The 22668-nt window shown below is 45.4% G+C and overlaps 1 protein-coding gene across 16 annotated transcripts in view; it reads right to left on the bottom strand.

Annotated features, from left to right (window-relative positions):
* Positions 1-22668, bottom strand: part of Srpk2 (SRSF protein kinase 2) — a 178298-nt gene that overhangs the window by 9286 nt on the left and 146344 nt on the right. For 9 of the 16 annotated variants that reach the window (XM_052173063.1, XM_052173066.1, XM_052173078.1 and 6 more), the window contains 9 exons: positions 18044-18209; positions 16783-16808; positions 15527-15773; positions 14118-14585; positions 8326-8426; positions 8125-8232; positions 1947-2016; positions 1315-1407; positions 857-949 (listed from right to left, as the gene is read on the bottom strand). In XM_052173063.1, the coding sequence (XP_052029023.1) occupies positions 857-949; positions 1315-1407; positions 1947-2016; positions 8125-8232; positions 8326-8426; positions 14118-14585; positions 15527-15773; positions 16783-16808; positions 18044-18209 (1372 nt within the window). Of the gene's footprint in view, positions 1-856; positions 950-1314; positions 1408-1946; positions 2017-8124; positions 8233-8325; positions 8434-14117; positions 14586-15526; positions 15774-16782; positions 16809-18043; positions 18210-22668 lie in introns of those variants that run through there. The other 7 variants (XM_052173064.1, XM_052173070.1, XM_052173071.1 and 4 more) reach the window with 7 other exon arrangements.

The raw sequence follows: 22668 nt of genomic DNA, 5'->3' as shown, positions 1-22668 counted from the left end.
AGAGCTCAGGCCTTCACGCTTAGACAGCGATCACTTTACCAACTAATTCTCAGGTCCTTCAGCAAAATGTAAGGAAGATGTAATCACAACTGAATCTAAGCTGGTAAAACCAGGCTCCCAAGACAACAGTACCTGAAGGGTGTTTTGTTATCAGCAGGAGCTTACACAGCCCATGTTAGCCTCTAATGTTCAATGTAGCTGAAGATGGACCTGAGTTCCCCACCCTGCTACTCCCAGCTTTTTCTGAGGACTTGTTTTTTTAGGCTGAGCAGAGAGACCCACTGATTGAGGGATATTTAAGGGTTGGTACTATCTGCGAACTATTAACCCAGAATCCATGGCCACAGGGCTTTACAGGCCCACACAATGCCAAAGAACTCAGACACACCCAGGAAAGCACGCATGGCCATCCGTGAAACCCGTGCCGAGGCTGTCTCACAAACACTAAGAATAGAAAGAAAAGCCTAGCTCTGTTAGTTTGTAATCTGTGCTGGCTTTGGACTCTTGATTCTCTAGTCTCAGGCTCCGAGAGCTGGGATTACAGGGGTGCCTGAGTCATCATACCCAGCTGAATCTAGTCTCCCAAAATTCAGCTGAAGTCCTGTCTACAAATATGGGAATATACATGCTGGTGCTTGGAGTGAGGTTAAGAGGTAGTTGTTTGAGAAAGGACTGCTGGAAGCCTGCTTTTGTATGAAGGTTTCACTCTACAGATACCAGGTGGCTTCAGATTATTTTCTGAGTACCTTCTTCAGCAGAATTCCCCAGTTGAAAAGCTTTGATCTTTTCCACTGTTCAAATAAGAATGCACAATTTCTCCTATTGGGAGAAGATCACGCTGTATAAGTACCGTTACCTTTTCTGGTGAAAAACTCCTTGGAATATTTCCCCAACATAGCGTATTTTCGAGGGACTTTCCCCAGCAGTTCAATGATCAATGCTATGTGATCTGCATTGGGAAACATTGCCAGCAAAACAGAAACACACGACAGTTTAATCAGTACTCTGCATGCAGACACGGTCACTGCCCGCACAGACAGAAACGGAGCACGACCTGCGTGGCCTTGGCCCAGCTGACTCAGAACTCAGAGTTAAGGGCACCCAGCTGTCCCTGGGCACTAAGCAGGGCCCAGTGCACAGAGTGACCACATCACAGCCCAGACTCAGTCTTCGGTCAGCACTCATCCCAGCACAGATATTCTGCTTGGCTGCTTTTGGAATTTGGAAGAACCGCTTTGGTGGCATTAGCGCTGCTACAGCAGCTGTTCCATTTCTGTCTGCATCGTGGCACATTTCAAAGAGAAGAGGTACTACCTCTGCGATTGAAGAATTCCCGAGAATATTTTCCAGACAGAGCAAAGTGCCTTGGGATACTGCCTAGCAGCTCTATGATGTGGGCTATGTGGTCTATGAGGAGAGAGCAGAAGGGGCATGGGAGGGGGGAGGGGACAGGGAAGGGGGAGGGAGAAGAGGGAAAGGGAAGTTAGTAAAACTCAGAAATCGATTCACATCAACAATGTTTGCAGCACATCTATGCAGGGCTCTGGGGGACTGGCAGGGCTCAGCCACCAACTAGAACACCAACAGTGGCTGACACCAGCACTGCAGGCACCCCAGCTTGGCAAGCGAGGAAGCATGAAGGTGGTCAGCTTTACAGAAGGAATTCAAGCCTGAATTCCCTGGTTTTCAACTGAACTCCCAAACAGGACAGCAAAATGGGCAGCGGAGCTGTGGACAAAGAAACCACAGAGGGGCCCCTGGGGCCTCAGGCGAGTCCTGCCCAGCCACTGGCACTGAGAGTGCTTTAAACTCAAAGGAAAAGCATCTGAATTTGGTATTTGAAAACCAAAGCATGGCTCTTTCAGTAAACAATGCAAATAGAACTCTCTAGAAGTTCTAAAGGAGTACACCCACATCAAGGGACTCAGCAGGCAACCAGCACTCACCTTCATCTCTGGAATAATCTTCCCCAGAATGCGGTTCGAACAAATAGTCTCCAGTAGCCAGCTCAAAAGCCTAGGACAACAGAGGACATGCTGAACACCTCAGAGCTGGCTCAAGGGGAAGCCTAGATCTGCAGAGGACTACAAGGCAGAGCAGAGTGCGGCCCAGGACAGTTCAACCCCTAGTTTTTTTCGAGCAAAGTTCACAGGAGCTGCAGGTATATTTATGTGCCTTCTACTGGGAGAGGGGAGCTATGACTCTCTTCCCACTACAGCAAGTAGAGCCAAGCACTTGGAGAGGCAGCAACAGTTCTGGAGGCCGCACACCGTATCTACCCAGTGCGCAGTGTTAGGACTGCAGCAGGCCTATGTGCGCCCAAGGCCCCATAGAGCAGGGCCTGTGGTGCTTTCCCCACAACCAAGGTCTGGCACGTCACCACACTGTTCATCATCTTTCATTCATCTCTGACTCGAGCAGAACAACACCTAGAAACGAGAGGCCCTTCCCTTCTACCACACGCAGCAAAGCACACTGCAGGCCCTCCTTAGACAGCAGGGAGCATCACACACGCTGCCACCCACTCCTCAACCCACCCGGAGTTTCAGTGTGGAGAGAAGCCCACTCAGTTTTACTCCTGAAAGCCCCTTTGCTCAGCACCCCACTGTGTAAGATGTACAAAGACGGCAACTGCTATTGTGCTGATGATCAGTTTGTCTTGTTTTGTTTTGTTTTGTTTTTCGAGACAGGGTTTCTCTGTGTAGCCCTGGCTGTCCTGGAACTCACTCTGCAAACCAGGCTGGCCTCGAACTCAGAAATCCGCCTGTCTCTGCCTTCCAAGTGCCTGGATTAAAGGTGTGCGCCACCACTGCTCGGTTCAATTTGTCTTTTAAAGATTAACTCCCATTTCTAGTTTTCCCCATACTTAATGCTGCTGTGTAAAGCTCTCCCTGCTTGTTGTTACTTGTGAGTAGGTGGTGGCCATGCTAACACCTCTCCTTCCTGTGGGATGGGTTTCCATTCCTGCTGAAGAGCCATCTCTGAGTGCTGCCCCATCATTAGTGCCCGCTTCCTTCTAATGGCCAGGCCAGAGGGTGAGAACACTTCCTGAGATGCACGTACAGGTTTGCAGCTGTCTTTAACTAACAGGGCAGCCATATCTTTCATTTGTAAAGACATGATTAGTGATTACATGCTAATTGAGGAGAAAAACAAGATAGCAAAACTGTGATCAGCTGCCTGTGTGGTGAGTATAAACTCAGGACTCCCGTCCTGGGGCAGACTAGGGTCTAACAGAGCACAGCACCTCAGCACAAGACAGCCTGACCACCCAGCACTGCAGCTGGAAGCACCCTAGGTTGGGAGACCCTAGGTCGGGACTCTCACGTAGCCAGCCAAGTAACATTTAATACCCAGTTAACAATCATGGAAGCTGGACCAATCTCTGATAATGGAAAGACAAATTTGGCACCAATTCCAAGTGGATGATAATGTTTTGTGTCTGTAAAACAATTCAATAATCTGCAAGTCAGGAGGCAACTGTGGAAGCCCTGATAGGAAGAGAGAGCCGCAGGGAGGGACGGGGCCAGCCTGGCTGCCCTCACCCTCGCCCTCGTTAGCCTGTGTCCGTCCTGTGACGTCCTTACAGCTGCCTCTCACTGTCTACAGTGAGACAGATCATCAGATACATGCTCTGGAAAAGGGAAGTATTTTGAACAGCACTTGGAATAAATCAATATCCGAATAAAAATCAAACGTAGTGTTTCCAACGTAGTGTTTAGATGTAGAAGGCTATCAATGAAATGATTTGAAAAATAAGAAAGACAGGGGTCAGAGAGATGGTGCAGTGGTTAAGAGCACTGACTGCTCTTCCGGAAGTTCTGAGTTCAAATCCCAGCAACCACATGGTGGCTCACAACCATATGTAATGGGATCTGATGCCCTCTTCTGGTTTGTGTCTGAAGACAGCTACGGTGTACCCATAATATTTAAAAAAAAAAAAGATGGAGGGAGGGAGGGAAGGAGGAAAGGAGGGAAGGAGGGAAGGAGGGAAGGAGGGAAGGAGGGAAGGAGGGAGGGAGGGAAGGAGGGAGGGAGGGAAGGAGGAGCCGGAGAGATAACTAAGGGTTTACCAGCTCTGGCTGCTGGTAGAGGACCACCGTTCAGGTCCCAGCACCCATGTGTTAGGCTCACTACAGTTCCAGAGGAGTTGATTCCATCTTCTGGCCTCCATGTGCTACATACATATTCATGCAGGCAAAACATCCATACGCATACAATAAAAATAAATATTTTTTTTTTAAAAAAGAGGAGGAGCAGCCGGGCAGTGGTGGCGCACTCCTGTAATCCCAGAACTCTGGGAGGCAGAGGCAGGCGGATTTCTGAGTTTGAGGCCAGCCTGGTCTACAGAGTGAGGTCCAGGACAGCCAGGGCTACACAGAGAAACCATGTCTCGAAAAACCAAAAAAAAAAAAAGAGGAGGAAGGAAACAAAAGAATGAGATTAAGTAGCAGCAGGGGTGGGGGCATGAAAGTGTGCGCCCTCTGGACAGTGATGAGACTCCTCCTCATTATGAATGACAACAGGGCAAGCACACATGACCACACAAACACTGGTATTTGTGTGTGTGGGGGGGGCGGTCACAGGGTTGTAAGGTTAGCAGATGTGTGTGTGTCTGTGTGCGCGCATGTGTGCGGTTGCAGGGTTGTAAGGTTAGCAGATGTGTGTGGGGGGGGCAGTCACAGGGTTGTAAGGTTAGCAGATGTGTGTAGGGGGGTGGTCACAGGGTTGTAAGGCTAGCAGATGTGTGTGTGTCTGTGCGCGCGCGTGTGTGCGGTCTCAGGGTTGTAAGGTTAGCAGATGTGTGTGTGGGGGGCGGTCACAGGGTTGTAAGGTTAGCAGATGTGTATGGGGGGTGGTCACAGGGTTGTAAGGTTAGCAGATGTGTATGGGGGGGGGTGGTCACAGGGTTGCGGCGCACCGTCACAAGGCTGTAAGGTTAGCAGATGTGAAAACAGGAAACATTCCTGCTTTCTACTTACTAAGTTGTTCCTTAAGGCATGTTGTATAATTAATATTCAATATTTGGCAACCTTGGAGTCTTCCTTCTGTTCTGGTCTAGTCCCTTTTGGGGGACTTTCCCCTGGGTCACTGTCTGTTCTCAGCTTGAGGGCAAGCAGGTGCCTCCTTCTCTCTGCCTAACCCAGGTCATGATGCATAGTGCTGAATTCCTAGTGAAGCATGTGAGAATTAAGTTTGATTTTTATTCTGATCATGGACAGGACTCACCATAAGGACTTGCCCATGCATACAAGAGCACATGAATACAAAGAGGTATTCACACACCTCAGCACACAAGCTTTGTGTCAATATGTATTACACATTGACGCCCAAAGCCATGAACTGGCAAATCGCAGCGCTTCATCACGTGGTTGGACTTCTCCTGCTACAAAGGCCAGCTCTCCTCCCTGCAGCAGCTGGGGCCCCATCACAGCCCCAACCCTCTGTCTACAGTGCAGCCTCTGTTAAAACTGGACAGGCAGTGAGTTCTACAATAGCAATGGTGTTATCCATGCCAGGCATTAGCACAGATGTAACCTCAGGGCAAAAGGGTAGGCAAACACGGCTTCTCTACAGCTGGTTCTCTAGGTACAGCAAGCAAGCTCTCAGTTACAACCCTGAAGGCAGGGAGCAAAAACTTATTCTTTTGAAAAGTACGTATCTCATAGGCACTGACAGACAGACAGACAGACAGACATCACTAAGCAGCCCTAGGAGCACCACATCACCAGAAACAGTCTCCAGAAAGTGGAGGCAAAACGAGACAGAAGCAGTATCTTCTCGGTATCCTCTGATGTCTGCAACAAGAACACAGTGAAAGGACAGAGCACAGGAACCAGCCTTGCACAGGACGCCGGCAGCGACAGCAGGCCAGCAGCGACAGCAGGCCAGCAGCGCCACCATTATCCACACACCTGTGATGCTGAACTACTTTTCTGGTTTACATCATCAAAATTAAAAGCCTAAGATTTCAGGGTTCAGAGAGTTCTCAGAGCCTAGTCCATGGCAACCTTGGCATATGGCCTTCTGTATTGCTGAGGACAGACAGAAATTGGCCTTGCCACCACCTAAAATGGAGTACACACACACACTCACTCACACACACACACATACACACACACTCACTCACACACTCACACACACACACACACACACTCACACACAGCACCCATCTGCTCTCCTCTCCTTCTGACCAGGCCTCTGCCTCCACTTCCCTTTACCCTCACACTGAAAACAAAAAGCCTGCCCATAACAGTGTCCTCAAAATCCAAAGCAATTGTCACAGGAACTGTGGCTTCTTTCAGCCTAAGAACTAGATTTTTGGTTCTCATTAAAAATGAAAGTTTTTAATAATTTTAGAATTACTTTCTAGAATTATCAAGGCAAAAATTTAGGAACACATGGTATTTCATATCTGGCTCTGTCAGTCATCTCAGGTATCTCCTCTTCCTACCTCCCAGCATTACACTTGCACAACGCTCTCACACTTGCTGCTCTTGCATAGCCAGATACAGGCTCACACCCTAGGATAAACATGGCAGCGCCAGTCCCAGGGGATCAGACACTGTCTTCTGATCTCCACAGACACCAGGCATGCACAATGCATGCATACATGCAGGCAAAACATTCACACACTATAAAAAAGTTAAATGATTAAAATGCTTTTATATTGCAACTAACAAACACAAAATACAGAAAACTGAAAACAATTGCTAATTGAGTTGAACAGGTAGCCATCACATTTATTCTGCCTTCTCTCTCCCATCCCCTCCACCCTCTGCCCTTCCCTCTCTAACCTCCACCCCTCCATTAAGAAGATGAGTACTAGACCTTGAATAGGAGCCCATTCATTTAAATATCCAGAGAAAAATTCTATAAAAATTAATACAAGATCTGAGGATGTGACTCAATTGGAAAAAAACACTTGCCTAGTGAACCTTTGGGTTCTGCCTGAGAACTACAATAAAATAAAGTAAGGCTAAATAGTATAAATACGACAGCATTGGAAGCTACATGCACACTCATGCCACCTTTTCCATCAAAGAACAACACAGATCCCACTGAGAAGAGCAAGCTAAGCTGGCTGCGATACACAGTGAAGACACGGGTACTGGCTCCTGTGTGTGAGGCGCATCAGTGCCGGGTAGAGCAGGGGATGGACGACGTTGGAGCCTGGGGAGTGGCCATGCCTGCACTCTCAACACTCAACAAGCTCGGTTTCAAGACCAGCTTGGGCTACATTTCAAAAAAAGAAACAAATAAAAAGACATTGGGCTGAGATGGCTCAGTTGGTAGTGTCTGCCACGGAAGCACAGGAGTCTGATCTCCAGAACCCACATAAGAAGGCAAGGCACAGCAGCACAGGCTTGCAAATCCAGCACTGGGACAGAAAAACAACAAACAAGGTCTGGGGCGCCGCCCTCAGCAGCCAGCCTAACCTCATCAGGAGCTTGACAAAACACCGCCCCCATCTATGTGCATAGATGTGTACCTGTGCTGCACACACCACACCTGCGCACAGATGTGTGGTGAGTCTAGAAAGACACAAACTCAGACTGCCCAAGCCAAAGGGGTTCTTCCTGTTGTCAGGAAAGCAACACTACGATCCTAGAAAAATAGACTTTAACCAAGGAAGCTTGTGTCCCCACTGCTGTCTCAGGAGTGCTGGCACATGCCAGAAATGAAGCCAGGGTACTGTATCTGCATTAGGTGAAGGCAACTGCGCATGGGCAGATGAAAAAAATCTCTTCTTCGTAGGAAGTGGACCAGAGAGCCTGCGTATGTATCAGCCACGTGCCAGTGGTGCCGTCACCCTCTCCTGGGAGAAGCATCTGATTTTACCCCAGGATGTGACAAAGAGCATGAAACACCTACAAGTTTCCAGAGACTAAAAGCAATAATTCCTCTGATGGATCTGACTCTTGGGACAATGGTTTTCACAGGGCCTGAAGAAGAGACCATGTCTCCTGAGACACAACATATCCGAGAATTCTCCTAACGCTTAGACACCCAGGTACAATTTCCATCTTTTAAAGTAGAGGATGAACTCTAACAAGACCCCACCCCATCAGAGCATTAAGGAGAGGACAGTGTCTAAGAAGAAAGTAGCAAGGCCGTCCTTACCATGCATGCTGTACTCCAAATGTCTGCAGGTGTGCTGTAGCCTGCTCCTATCAAAACCTCTATGGACCTATACTGACGTGTCTGGATATCCTCTGTGAAATGTTTATGCTGGAAAGGAATAGATGTGATAAATATTTAAAAAACAAAAGCATATTCTCACATAAAATCACAATTAAAATGTAAAAAGAGAATGCTACTTACCACCCAACAAGCATTTCCCAGGTCAGCGATTTTTACTCTAATTTTATCTGCATTCCGTGGGTCCAGAGGGTTCACCAACAGGTCAGCTGCCCGGGCTTTAGCTGCCATGGGCAAAGAGCAGAGCGTTAGCACTGGGACCAGAGGCTCGCGTGTGTGAGCAGTGCTTGCCAGGCAGAATGGCAGGACCGAACAGAATCCTGCAATGGGGGCCATTCCTCCTGGGTCGTATCCAGCTCACTGGTCAAACACTGATGCCGCAGAACAGTAAGCACGGGCGACAGTTACTTCTAAGCCGCTCAGTGCCACCTGAGCATGAGCAGCACCTTGAGGCTGACGGCAACCCTGTCCCAGCATCGGCCTCAGCTAAGCAGGCACGCAGACACCAAGTGTCAGAGGGGAGCTTATCAGCAAACTAAATTATAGGCAGTGGTTAACCTCTTATGACGTAGTTTTGAACAAGGGAGATGTCAAACTTCCCAAGCTGAAGTTGGCCATAAACGTAGGCTTTAGGGCAATTCATTAGTTCAGTTGGCTCACCTGTAGGATGACTGCAAGAGAGTCTCTACAGCAGGTCCAGGCCTGGGGTCTACATCGCAACCACACTCATCTTCACACTCTTACCGTATTAGTCATATTGAAATGGAGTTTACAGATTACCAAGAAAGCCCAGCTCAGTGCAGAACCTTGTTGGGGTTTTTTGGTTCACCAAGTGCTGCTATGGGCCAGAGCCTTTCAGGGTGTGCTGACACCGAGGAACCACAGTGTTGGTAGACGCCACACAGGAAGTCAGGGCAGCTTTGCCAGCAGCAGTGCAGACTGCAGGAGGGCTACCAGGACCTGAACCATCTCGGGAGCCCTGGGGTGGCTCTGAAGCCTCGAGTCTGCTCTGCTCGGTCCACGTTTGAAGCCGAGGGGATCAGCTTGGGCCAGACAGGCACAGAGAGGAAACAGATGCTGCTGTGCAGTGATTTCCTGTCTCAACATGTGCCAGGGTCAGGTGAGAGGAGGGACGTGCCTGCAGGGCCACTCAAAAGGCGGGTGTGAACACAGCTACACTCACACCCAAAGCACAATCTTTGTGTGCCTGAAACCAGGCTGCCTCCTTAGATTATGTCACCCCATGATGACCTACCATATCGACAAATGACCTGCTGCCAATCTTTCCCTTCCAGAACGTAAAGCCAGTAACTTTTCTCTGCTTCCACTACAGGATGAATAAAAGCGGCAGGGTTTATTTTAGGAGGCACTGGAACACCCTAAAACACAAGTACAAACAGCCTCTCTATCCAGACGAGGGGCAGAACTACAACAATTAAGGACAACACTGACCCATTCCCTGAAAAAACACTTTCCAAACCCCTTCAATATGCCACTTTGATGACAGAAGTCAAGAAAAAGACACACTCAAATTAGAAAACTTACGTCATGCTCTAGTTGACAGTACAGGCAAGAAGAGCTAGGTGTGTAGTGCACGCCTTTAATCCCAGCACTAGGGAGGCAGAGGCAGGCAGAGCTCTAAGTTCTAGACAGCCAGAAACACACAGAGAAACGCTATCTTCTAAAGAGAAAGAGGGAGGGAGGGACAGAGGAGGAGAACACAGGCAATACTGTAAGCACACAAGCAATTCATGGACCGTCAGAAAGCCAGGTATACCTCAAAGGAAAACAGAACTTAGAGGAGAGATGGCTATGAACGAATGTTGAAAATCTGTTTTTGCTGTGGAGGGAGGGGCACCACATTTGCATGGAGATCACATAAATCTCTGTGTGTTCTGGGGACTGAATCAGCTCATCAGGTTTGGAGGCAAGTGACTTTACCTACTAAGCCATCTTGCCAGCCCGAGAAAAATGCCTGGGACGGTGGCACTGGATGGAAGCGTGGGACAAGTTCCAGCAGGAGCCTGGCACTGCGTGAACAGTATCCACGGTGAAGCACGCCTACAGCTGTACCACGGGAGACAGGGCCCACCAGCCAGAGGGGGCCGGCCATCAGCATGCTGTTAGGAAGCGGGCTGGAGGGCTCAGCATCCACGGAGGGATGCTCAGGTCTCATGCTCTGTGGGAAACAGAAGCTGGGTCCATCATCTGGGGAGCAGGGAGAGGAGGACAGCTATGCATCTAAAAGAATCCTTACGTAAGGATCAAGACCTAAAACACATGGTCCACACCGTGGCAGTGTCACAAGGGCTGACTGAGAGGACAGAGAAGGAAAGGCTCCACATGGACCAAGCAGGCAAACTAACAAGACCGTTCTGCTCTGGGACATCTTCTGAAGTCAGGAGACAAGAAACTTTTACCAGCTGTTCTAGCAGCCAGCGACCTAAGACAAATCCCATCTCATCCTTCAAGGACCATCAAACGACTTCAGAGTCTACATCTTGTCACCTGGCATCTAAGTTCTTCAAACAATGTAATTCACTCCTGGCCTGTCTTCTACTGTTCTCTAGAATAGCAAAGACAACACAAACTCACACCAAAGCTTGCTTTCCAGGGGGGTGGTACACTGCTCTATCATACCCTGGATCTGGGAAAATAAAAGACAATTTTCAAACTAAAGAGAAAAGCTGAGTAAGGACTGAGTTAAGTAACAAAATCATCTTTAGTTCATTCCTCTAATGATAAATGCTTAAATATTTATTTAAATATTTACTTAAAAATAACTTAAAAATTAAGTATCCTATTATCTATGGCATGCAGTTTCTATATACAACATATACCATGTTAAAATGTTAATACTAAATATAAGTAGAGGATATATAGATATTTCTTGAGCTAGACTCCTAATAATTCCTTTATGTCCCTCGGTTGACCATTGTGTTGCCCAGAGGCCCTGTGCCACTGTAGAGAGGACTGACTGCTGGGCCCATGAAGAGCTGTGAAGAGTTAGGAACAGGGGATTCATCTAATTACTGTGATGTAAAACTCTAGTAGCAAGCTGGAAGAGTGATTCGGAAGTCAGAAAGGCATCTAGGAACAGCATAGAGATAGAAACAGCAGGCTTCTGAAGCAATATGGTCACGCAAGGCCTGTGCCTCAGGGCCGAGCAAGGGGGGCCTGTTTTGAGAAAGGGCTGGCAAGGGTGACCTAGATTGCTTTCTGTTGCTATAATAAAACCCTGACCAAACCGACTTGGAAGAGGAAAGGGGTTACTTGGCTAACACTTCCACATTATATACCATAGCTGAAGGACATCAGGGAAGGGACTCAAGCAAAAATCCAGAGGCAGAAACTGAAACAAAGACCACAGAGAAATGCTTCTTACTGACTTCTTCCCTATGGTTTACCTAACTTTCTTTCTTATACAGCCCAGAACCCCCTGTCCAGGTGTGGTCCACCCACAGTGAGATGAGCCATGCCACCTCCATCATTAATTAAGAGCACGTCCACAGCCATGCCTACAGGCCTACTTGATGGAAGCAATTCCTCAACTAAGGCTCCCCCTTGCCAGGTGACTTGTTTGTGTCAAGTTGACAAAAACAATATAGGGCCTATGATGGAAAAGAAGACAGCAGCTGATAATCAACTCACGACAGCAGTGTTCTAGTTAAGACCCAGAGAGGCCCTACAACACTGCTGCTTCACCTACAGCAGCTCAGACACAGCTCACTCCATTTTTTTCCCGGGATTCACTTGCTGCTGGGACTCAGTAGTTAGATCACACAGGGACTGAACCAGCAATTCCACAGAAGCCAGTGGAAATCATGGGCAGGCGCAGATCAGTCACCCGAAGAGTTCAGCGTGCCAAGAGTAAGGTAAGAAGAGAAAATAGGGTAATACACACTGACAAAGGGACAGCAGAACAAGCCCAGGAAGCCCCGGGCTCCTGGGGGAGACAGCAGAGCCCAAATATGAGTTATTGTCCACTTAACTTCTGCCAAGACAAAGCAGGCAGGGCAGCACACAGCATCCTGCCAATCAACAGACAAGACACCTCTCTTTCATGTAGCATTCTTTACATGAAAATGATGAGCTTTGAATTCAATAATCTTTCTACATTGGAATTTTGGATTTCATAAGTTAGAACACGTACTCACTCGCTCACTACAATTATAAATTCTCTCTCTCTCTCTCTTTTTAATGAGGATTTCTCTCTGGGAGCTGGAGAGATGGCTCAGTTTTGACAGCATCTGCTGTTCTTCCAGAGGACCCAGGTTCAATTCCCAGGACCCACATGGCAGCTCCAACTGTCAGTAACTGCAGTCCCAGGGTATCTGACACTCTCACACAGACATACACACATGCAAAACACCAATGCACATACATTTTTTTAAAAAGAATTTCTTTCTTTTAGGCTTTAACCCGCACCTACCTATCGTGGCTTCCCAGAACAAGTCAACAATGGTGTGGGAAGTGGAATAAATCAAAGGACCAAGACTCATGCGCTCTTAGCAACACTATGCTGAGTGGTCCACTGAGCCTAGGCCTCAGACACTGCCAGTGTGTCACAGCAATAACAAGCATAGCTGTTAGTAGATGTTACACAACTGAGATACGTGCACTGAAACATTTTCACACATAATTTAGTACACAGCATTTGCTTCAATGGTAATACCACTAGATGTGACCATTACTTCCTTTTAATAGAAAAAGAAATTGAGGCACAAGGAGGTTAAGAAACTGAAGTCTCATGGTTATTAAGTTTAAGTTGGAATTCAGTTTTCTATATTTAAAGATACTGTCCTAAATTATCACATGAAAAATAATGAAAAACTATAGTAAAATTTCAAATTGCTTTGTATGTGAAAATCAGCTGCAACAGAAACAAGAAATGCAGAGAAGATACAGGTCTCTGCCACCTTTGCCCAGAAATGCGATTTTATTTTCTTCTGGCCAGAGCAAGGGCGAGGCATAAGCCATCACTGCACGGGAGCGACACCAAGGCTAAGACAGTTAGTTCCTCACAGCAGGAGAAACAGGCTAGAGTCTCCTGGCCGTTCATCAGGCTGGCTAAACTACTTGCCATGTACTATTTGAGCATAGGAAGGTTACTCAACTTTTTCACTAAGGGCCAGAATAAAAATCAACTGTGATATTCAATTTTCCCTAAGTTATTCTGCAATTTGCTATATGGTACTTACACCAAAAATATGGGTTTGAAGATAGGCCCTCAGGTAGACAAGAATGTAAGAGCCAATCTATAATCTGTTATCATGCTTTATCAAAAGCAGGGTTATACAGCCAGGCAGTGGTGGTACACACCTTTAATCGCAGCACTTGGGAGGCCGAGGCAGGCAGATCTAAATTCAAGGCCAGCATGGTCTACAGAGTAAGTTCCAGGACAACCAGGGTTACACAGAGAAACCCAGTATCATAAAAGAAAGCAGAACAACAACAAAACAAAACAAACAAAAAGAAAGCAGGGTTGTATAAACAAGGCCAATTATCCAAATAAAACACAAGTTGTCTCTTGGTATACCTGAAAGCAGACAGGTGTTCCCTCCAACAGAAAGAAAGCCTAAAACTACTACTACCAGCTAGAAGAGGGTTGTGTCTAGAAAGCTATGAGTTTGGTAATGGTGGAAGGCATTTTAACTATCTGATGTCATTCAATAAATATACAATAAATAAATAAAGCCCAGGGTTAGGATTTCAGAGAGTAAGAGCAAGCCTAGAGGATATAGTTTAGGTATATAGTCTAAAAGCATTCCATTTGCTCTTGAATATGCAAGCATTAAAATGTAAGGGCTGAGGTACATTCTTGTGGCTCTTGCCTGTGGCCACTCCCTCACAGTGTCTGCCATAGGTGTGTCCCTACCCAGAGCAAGCCGACGGAGATGCAAACAGGCACTTACTTTTTGGCAAATCTCCAGTACTAGAGGCTGAAACCGTCCTGCTTCTGTCATGGGACGGACTGCTCTCCTCCTGCTCAGTAAGTGGTGACCCCTCTGAAATCACAGAGCCACAGGCCACAGGTTCTAAGGGCCCAGAAAACAATGGTGTGGGAAACTCTGAACTCTTATGTTGTCCATTTGGCAATTCACCATTGAATTGTTCATAGGAGCTGCTATAGGTGTAATCACTCTCTGCATTCGGTTCATCCAGGTGGTACTCCTCGGGATTCGCACAGTCATCCTCATCCTCCTCTTCCTCCTCCAGCTGCTGTTCCGGTGAAAATGGGCCATTTTCAATATGGCCGTTGGCCTTAGGGGACTCCATCCATGTAGGGTCTATGTTTGCAAGTTCCTGTTCAACATCATCTTCATCCTTCTCGGTGTTTTCCTTCTCTGCATCTTCTTTCTCTTCCGGGTCTTCAACTTCACCTTAAAGAAGATGGGGTTAAGATCAGGGGTCGTGATTCTCCCCGCATAGTAGTCCCAGTCAGGACTCACACCAACAGATCTGCTTTTTAATATTTTTCTAGTTTCTTTTTTCGAGACAGGGTTTCTCTGTGCAGCTCAGGCTGTCCTCCAACTCAAGAATTCTGCCTCCCTCTTCCTCCCAAGGGCTAGGGTCAAAGGCTTGCACATGCACCACACCCACCTAAGAGCCACTTGTAACATATCTCAGACAAAACATGTCTTTTGTTTGTCAAGGTAAGATGGCTTCCAAAATCTTGTTTCTGCCTATTTAATAGGCAGAAGTTAGGGACAAGTTAGCTCTGAGGGGGAAATTATAAAACTGGACTTTCACTTCAATCCCTTCTTTTTCTTTTTTTCAAAGAAGATTACTGTTCCTGATCTTTAAGATTCTCATTTTAAAGTGTGTGTGTGTGTGTGTTTGTGAACACATTCATGAACCCCTTACAGCTGGAGTCCTGAGTGGCTACAAGAACATTACACTGGTGATACTGGGAACCAAACTTGGTTCTTCTGCAAGACTACTGATCAATTGCTCCAGCCATTAACTCTTTCTTCTGTTGTTTTAGAGTAAGATCTGTGCTGCATTAAAGTTGGGCAAAGGGTTAATCACAAAATAAAGGAAGGGTCATCATAACATTAACATGTTTCTAAACATCCCCCTGCCCCTCCCCTGCCTTTCAAAAACCTTCTTTGGCAGACACTCTGCGAATGCACCTGAGCTGCTGCCCACAATCTCCAACAAGAAGCTAGAGAAGCGGTCCTTACTGCCCACGGCAGCAGCAGCAGCAGCAGCAGCAGCAGCAGCAGCAGCACACGTGCTGTCAGATGCTGTGGCTCAGAGCTGAGCCCTGTGTGCAGCTCACACACACCCAGCGGCCCCCTCCTGCCCCAGCTGTACTGACCATTGTCCTTTGCCACCTCCTCCTCAGCTGTGTCCTCCAGCTCGGCTGCTTGCAGCGTTGCCTCTGGCTGGAAGTCTCCATCCTGCTCACTGGACGCTTCTGCAGAGGGGATGTTCTCCTCTAGGATTTTCCTTTCAGCTTCTCGCTCCAATTCCTCAATCTCCTGGAGGCGTTTCTCCAGCAATTCAGCCTGTCTCTTCTGTTTCTTTTTCAGCTTTTTCTTTTTGTTTTTAGATATTTTTCCTATCTACAACATGGCAAGAAAGTATGGGTCAGGTGGGAGTATGACACTATGGGTCAGAAAAGCACTCTTTAAAACTCTCCTCTGGAGTTTAAGTGTTGGTAACATGGTAAATTCAACTGTGCTTTCCTACAACATACACAGTCATCCTCACGAGCCCGCGGAAGGGCCAGCTGAGGGCACGACTGTGCTCATACTCTTAGCCTCCCCTAACTTCTAGGAGACAAGTCTCAGAGAGCTGAGCACCATGAAATATCTAGCTCTCAGTGAGAATCTTCTCTTGAAAACTCCCTGCTACTGCTTGTATCCAGAGTCATTTTCACTCCTTAACAACAAAACGAACACATGCCAAAACAAAGGCCAACAGCGCTGCACCTGAGCTCGGCTTTGATACTAAGCTCTGTGGACAACAGCCAATATCATGAACTTTCAGAAATAAGCAGATGATATAAAATCACAAAAGGAAAAGCCACATTTTACCTGCGTCAAGCTACGGCACAAAGCCCAGAAAGGGCCCGCACGAGAGCCTACAAAGCTCCGTAGACCCACAAACCCAACCCTGACGGTCAGGGAGAACTGGGAAAGTGATGTGGACCCCCCTGTAACAATGCATCAGACTTGGAACTTCTCTTCCAAGCCCACTGTGCAGTGATTCGACAGGATCACAGAATAGATAATGCTCATTCTCACTTGAATAGCTAGCTATAAAAATTAAAATGTTTTTTGGCAAACAGGATACTTGGAGGTCAAGCCATTTTAAAAAGATTCTGGAACAAATAGATTTTAAACTTGAACTAAAACCTTGTAATTCACCGAGCTTGGCCAACAGCAGCCAAGAGAGTCCAGGAAGGGAAGCGGCTCTGCAGCAGCCATGGCTATTCCCATTCACGGCAGAAGTCATGGCGACACAGAGCATTTACAAGCATGCCCCCTTCTATGTGAATGGCAACTGTAACATAAAGCTCAGGAGTGAGCAGCCCCTCTTGGTGTGCTGAGTGCACGTGTAGATACTTACAGGCTTCTGCTGTGGAGCCGTACTCACTAAAACAAAACAGAACAGAATAGGTATTCAGAGGAAACAGGCACCTTTGAGTAATTTGATTTGCAAAATGAAATAATACTGTCTTTTAATATCTACTCATCTTTGAAAAACTTTAACCTCAGAGATTGCTAAAGATAGGAATCTAGAAAAAGTTTATGCAATTCAAACAGTGTGCAAGGCCACCGGAGAAGCTATGTACATAAGCCACTTCTCTTACAAACAGCCTCTCTCAAAGCACTCACAAACTGAGCAGAGGAAAGAGAAAAAGAAATGGAAGAGGTTACCAATCAGTCACAGAACCAAACATGTTTTGCAAACAAGACAATGAACATGCTAGATGAGAAGATACACAGTTTGAAAACTACTGGGAAAGCACCACACAAGTGAACCAAACCACACAGCACAGCACACTGTGCCAGGGCTGGAGAATTCAGCCTGGCAAGCATCAAGGCTTCGTAAACTGGTTGCGTGAGCTGGTATGTAAACATCACAATGACAGTTGTGATGAGGCAACAGCACCTCTCTCTGGAGCCCTGTCAGTCAGACCAGAGGAAAGCACAGCCAGCATTCCAGTCTCCCCAAAGAATCCTGTCAACTTTACAAGGAAAACTAAACTAACTCTCAAGTCCCTGTTCCCTTTCCCCGTCCCCACCTTAAGAGCTTCCACAGCTAATACCAAATGTATTGATTAAATGGAGGTGGAGACAGCTATATAGTTTAAGACAAGAAAATTGTTATGAAACCTAAATCATAAAAAAAAAAAAACCCAAGAAGACTGCAGATAGGCTACAAGAAACTTGTCCTATATTCTCCACAGAGACACGGACCACACAAGCACGCTATAAGATGAAACAAGAGTTAAGAATTCACACAGGGCAAAGGTATGGTAAACAAAGAGTTAAAAAAAGTTAACTTAGCTGGGCACTGGTGGTAGTAATCCCAGCACTTGGGAGGCAGAGGCAGGCGGATTTTTGAGTTCAAGGATAGCCTGGTCTACAGAGTGAGTTCCAGGACAACCAGGGCTACACAGAGAAACTCTGTCTCAAAAAATAAAAATAAAAAAAATAAAAAACAAACAAACAAGAGAATTAACTCAAACATCATCCGAAGCAAAAGTCATTTTCAACATCCAAACATCCAAACTCTTAACAGAAAGTTCCTAAAGTGTATGCACACATCAAACTCCCGGCCTCGCCTCACGCAGCTGGAAGCACTGAGGGCCCAGCTCCCTCACCTGCAGACCCAGAAGGAGGAGGAGCACCTGCTTTCTGCCATTCGGTGGCTTCGGCCGCCATTCTTCGCACATAAGCATCATCCACACACATTAAGATGTTTTCCGGCTTTATGTCGGTGTGAATTATCTTACACTTACTGTGTAGATAATCTAACCCTTGAAGGACCTGGTCAGAGTAAAATAAATCAAAGAAAAGGACCTATTAGTACTTTATTTTGTTAACTTATTCACAAAATATGTAATTTTTCCATATGTAACACACAGATAGACATTTATGTTATCTCTTCACAGGCAACCAATGTGCATTACTTTGGAATTCAATTATGTTTACAGACGTAATGCCTTTGATAAGAATTTTATATGAAAATAGATCTAGGGCTTTAGCGCTCTGACAGAGGACTTAGGTTCGCATATATCTCTAAGCACAGTTCCAGTAGATCCAGTGCCACCTTCTCACCTCTGCAGGCACAAGGAACACACAGTGCACATACCCCACACAGACAAACATTCATACATAGAAAATAAAAATGAGTGCATCTTTTAAAATATCAAATTACACTACCATGTGTATTGATATGATACTACCTAATTCAGAACACTTGCTCACTCCATCAAGAACTCCCACAGGCATGAGCGGTGGCTTCCCGTCTCCCTCCAACTCCAATAGTCCTAACTACTGAGCTATGTGACTGTCTCATGTAAAGTGGTCTCTGTGTGTTTGGGTAAACATGTCCAATGTGTATGCATTTATGTGCATGTGAGTGGAACCAGGTGTCAACAGTAGGTGGATTCCTCAATAGCTCCCTCCCTCCTCTCCACTTTATTTTAAATAAAAAATACGGGGTTTTTCTTACTGAACCTGGAACTCACCAATATGGTTAGAATGGCTGCCCAGCAAGCTTCAGGGAACTTCCTGTGTCTGCCTCACCAGTGCAGACATACATCAGCACACCGGCGTTTTATAGCTAAGGGCCCAGGTTCCAAGTCCCAGCAGCCTACTATATAAAAGGCCACCCTAGTCCGAGTGCTGGTTTCTAACTGGCGTAATAACTGAGGCTCATGTTGGGTAGCGCACATCAGTTATTTACTTCCCTTACTGCTGAACAATATCCCCTATACAGACACATGGTGGTCTTTAAAGATTTAGTTACTCTATGTGTGTGTTTCGCATGTACAAATGAGCCGGAGTTTAAAATGGTCATAAGACACCATGTAGGTTCTGGGAAACAAACTCAGGTTCTCTGCAAGAGCAGCAAGCACGCTTGACCACTGAGCCCCAGTCTCCACACAGCAGTTTTTTCTATTCATTTACTCAACTGGAATCTAAACTCCTTGTTTCTACCCCTTGCCTATCAAAAGCCGTATTTCTGTACACATCCATGCGCAAGCTTCTATGTGGTCATTACCTTCTTGCTTTTTGTGGTTACATACTCAGGGGAGAAATGTCGGGCTATGTGGCAACCACAGTCAGCCTTCTTCTAATGAAATGCCATATTGCTTAATGTACAGTACAAGCTATGTATAATAGTTCTAATTTCCTTCACGCTCATCCAAAACTATTATCTTTTTAAATTTTCTCTACTGGGTAGGTTGGATTTGGCTGCTTTTCAGGATTGTTTTTGTTTTTGAGACAGAGCCTCATTATGTTGTCCAGGCTAGCCTTGAACTTTTGAGTTCAAGCAAACCTTCTACCTTATGTTTATTTTCAATGTTGCAGAAAAAGGAAGATTTTATTTAAATAAAAAATACCCTTAAGTTTCTATACAACACTACAATATTTAAAAAAAAAAAAGAAGAAGAAGAAGAAGAAGCAGCAGCAGAAGCAGCAGCAGCTGGGTGTGGTTATGCTGTCCTGGATGACAGCACGTAGGAACTAGAGACAGGAAGACCAGGAATTAAGCATCTTCAGCTAGTTCGTGAGTCCACAGCTACCCAGGGCTTCATAAAACCCCAGCTTTAAAAAAATATATGAATAAAAATATTTAGAACAAACCAAAGATTATTTGGTGCCAGCTGACAGTTAAGTAAAGCCTATGCCTTCGGGAATTATCCCCACTGAAGAAGAATCCTTAAAGTAATTTCCAAAAATCAAAATCTATTTTGAAAAATGTTTCCAAGAATCTGAAACTCTTAGCAACTAGTATCACCATCATTCGGGCTCCTGTTTACAAGAGACAACGTCAGGCTGAAGACATAGCTCAGCAGTTAAGAACATATGTCACTTTGGAAGCAGGCCCAGGGTCAGTACCAAGCACACAACACAGTCACCTAGTTAAATCCAGTTCTGGGGATCCAGTGATCTTTTGTGTCCTCTTTGGGCACTTTACACACATACACATAAAATAAATAGAATAAATCCAAACAAACAAAACACTGGGAAATGGCTGCAAAACAATGTTTCTCTCTATCTTGAACACCCAGCACAATAGTTCTCAGGGACAATGCAACAGTGTTACAAAGTGAAAGGGGCAAAAGTCTTGGCAGGAAGGTGCAGAGGTGGTTATAATTACCTGAGCAGAGGTGGTTATAATTACCTCTTAACCCATAGGAAAGAAGCATTGCAAGCCACAATGACATGTAAGCTGTTTTATGGAGTTTTAGCAGCGCACCAACCCCAGGCTATATACTATATGTCTAACACACAACAATGTCTTCAGGGTGCATGCAGTACTCACAGAGTTGACCCAATTCATGGCAGTAGCTGGGGGTAAGAGGGAATGTTCAAAAAATTTTCAAAATAAATTCCAGGAGCAGTAAGTGTGATTTGATAAGCTACTGGTGAGTTGTTAGTAACCATAAAATGAACAAAAGAAAACATTATACTGCAGGGCAGTGGTGGCACACGCCTGTAATCCCAGCACTCTGGGAACAGAGGCAGGTGGATTTCTGAGTTCGAGGCCAGCCTGGTCTACACAGTGAGTTCCAGGACAGCCAGGGCTACACAGAGAAACCCTGTCTAGAAAAAGTCCCCCCCCCCAAAAGGAAGGCCTATCATAATTACACCAGACTTCTCACCAGAGACTATGAAAGCCAGAAGTGCCTGGGCAGATATCAAACAGACCCTAAGAGAACACAAATGCCAGCCCAGGCTACTATACCCAGCAAAACTTTCGATCACTACAGATGGAAAAACCAAGATATTCCATAACAACCAAATTTACACAATATCTTTCCACAAATTCATCCCTACAAAGGATAATAGATGGAAAATGCCAACACAAGGAGGGAAACTACAACCTAGAAAAAGAAAGAAAGAAATCTTTCAACAAACCCTAAAGAAGATAGCCACACAAACAAAAAAACAACATCAAAAATAACAGGAAGCAACAATCACTATTTCTTAAGATCCCTTAACATCAATGGACTTAATAAAAAGACAGACTAACGGACTAGATATGTAAATAGGACCCTGCGTTTTGCTGCATGCAGGGAACGCACCTCAGGGTCAAAGACAGATACTACCTCAGAGTAAAAGGCTAGAAAACAATTTTCCAAGCAAATGGTCCCAGGACACAAGCTGGAGTAGCCATTCTAATAAAATCGACTTTCAACCAAAACTCATCAAAAAAGATAAGGAAGGAAACTTCATACTCATCAAAGGAAAAATCTACTAAGAAGAACTCTCAATTCTAAACATCTATTCTCCAAATGCAAGGCCACCCACATTCATAAAAGAAACTCTACTAAAGCTCAAAGCACACATTACACCTCACACCACATAATAGTGGGAGACTTCAACACCCCACTCTCCTCAGTGGACAGATGATGGAAGAAACACAAACTAAACAGAGACACAGTGAGACTAATAGAAGTTATGGACCAAATGGATTTAGCAGATATCTATAGAACATTTCATCCTAAAACAAAAGAATATACCTTCTCAGTACCTCTTAGTACCTTCTCCAAAATTGACCATATAATCCATCACAAAACAGGCCTCAACAGATACAAGAAGACTGAAATAATCCCATGCATCCTATCAGATCACCACAGAAAAAGGCTGGTCTTCAATAACAACAAAAACAACAGAAAGCCCACATACACATGGAAGATGAACAATGCTCTACTCAATGATAACTTGGCCAAGGAAGAAATAAAGAAATTAAAGACTTTTTAGAATTTAATGAAAATGAAGGCACAACATAACCAAACTTATGGGACACAATGAAAGCAGTGCTAAGAGGAAAACTCATAGCTCTAAGTGCCTCCAAAAGGAAACTGGAGAGAGCTTACACTAGCAGCTTAACAGAACACCTGAAAGCTTTAGAACAGGAAGAAGCAAATACACCCAAGAGGAGTAAACAACAGGAAATCATCAAACTCAGAGCTGAAATCCACCAAGTAGAAACAAAAAGAACTATACAAGGAATCAACCAAACCAGGAGCTGTTTCTTTGAGAAAATCAACAAGATAGATAAACCTTTAGGCAGACTAACTGGAGGGCACAGAGTTAGTATCCAAATTAACAAAATCAGAGATGAAAAGGGAGAAATAACAACAGAAACTGAGGACATTCAAAAAATTATCAGATCCTAATACAAAAGCCTATAGTCAACACAACTGGAAAATCTGGATGAAATGGACAATTTTCTAGACAGATACCAAACACCAAAGTTAAATCAGAA

The sequence above is a fragment of the Apodemus sylvaticus genome, chromosome 2 (genome assembly GCF_947179515.1).
Source record: "Apodemus sylvaticus chromosome 2, mApoSyl1.1, whole genome shotgun sequence".
NCBI lineage: Eukaryota > Metazoa > Chordata > Mammalia > Rodentia > Muridae > Apodemus > Apodemus sylvaticus.
Note: the sequence above shows the minus strand (reverse complement) of the source record. Positions and strands in the feature narration are given on the sequence as shown.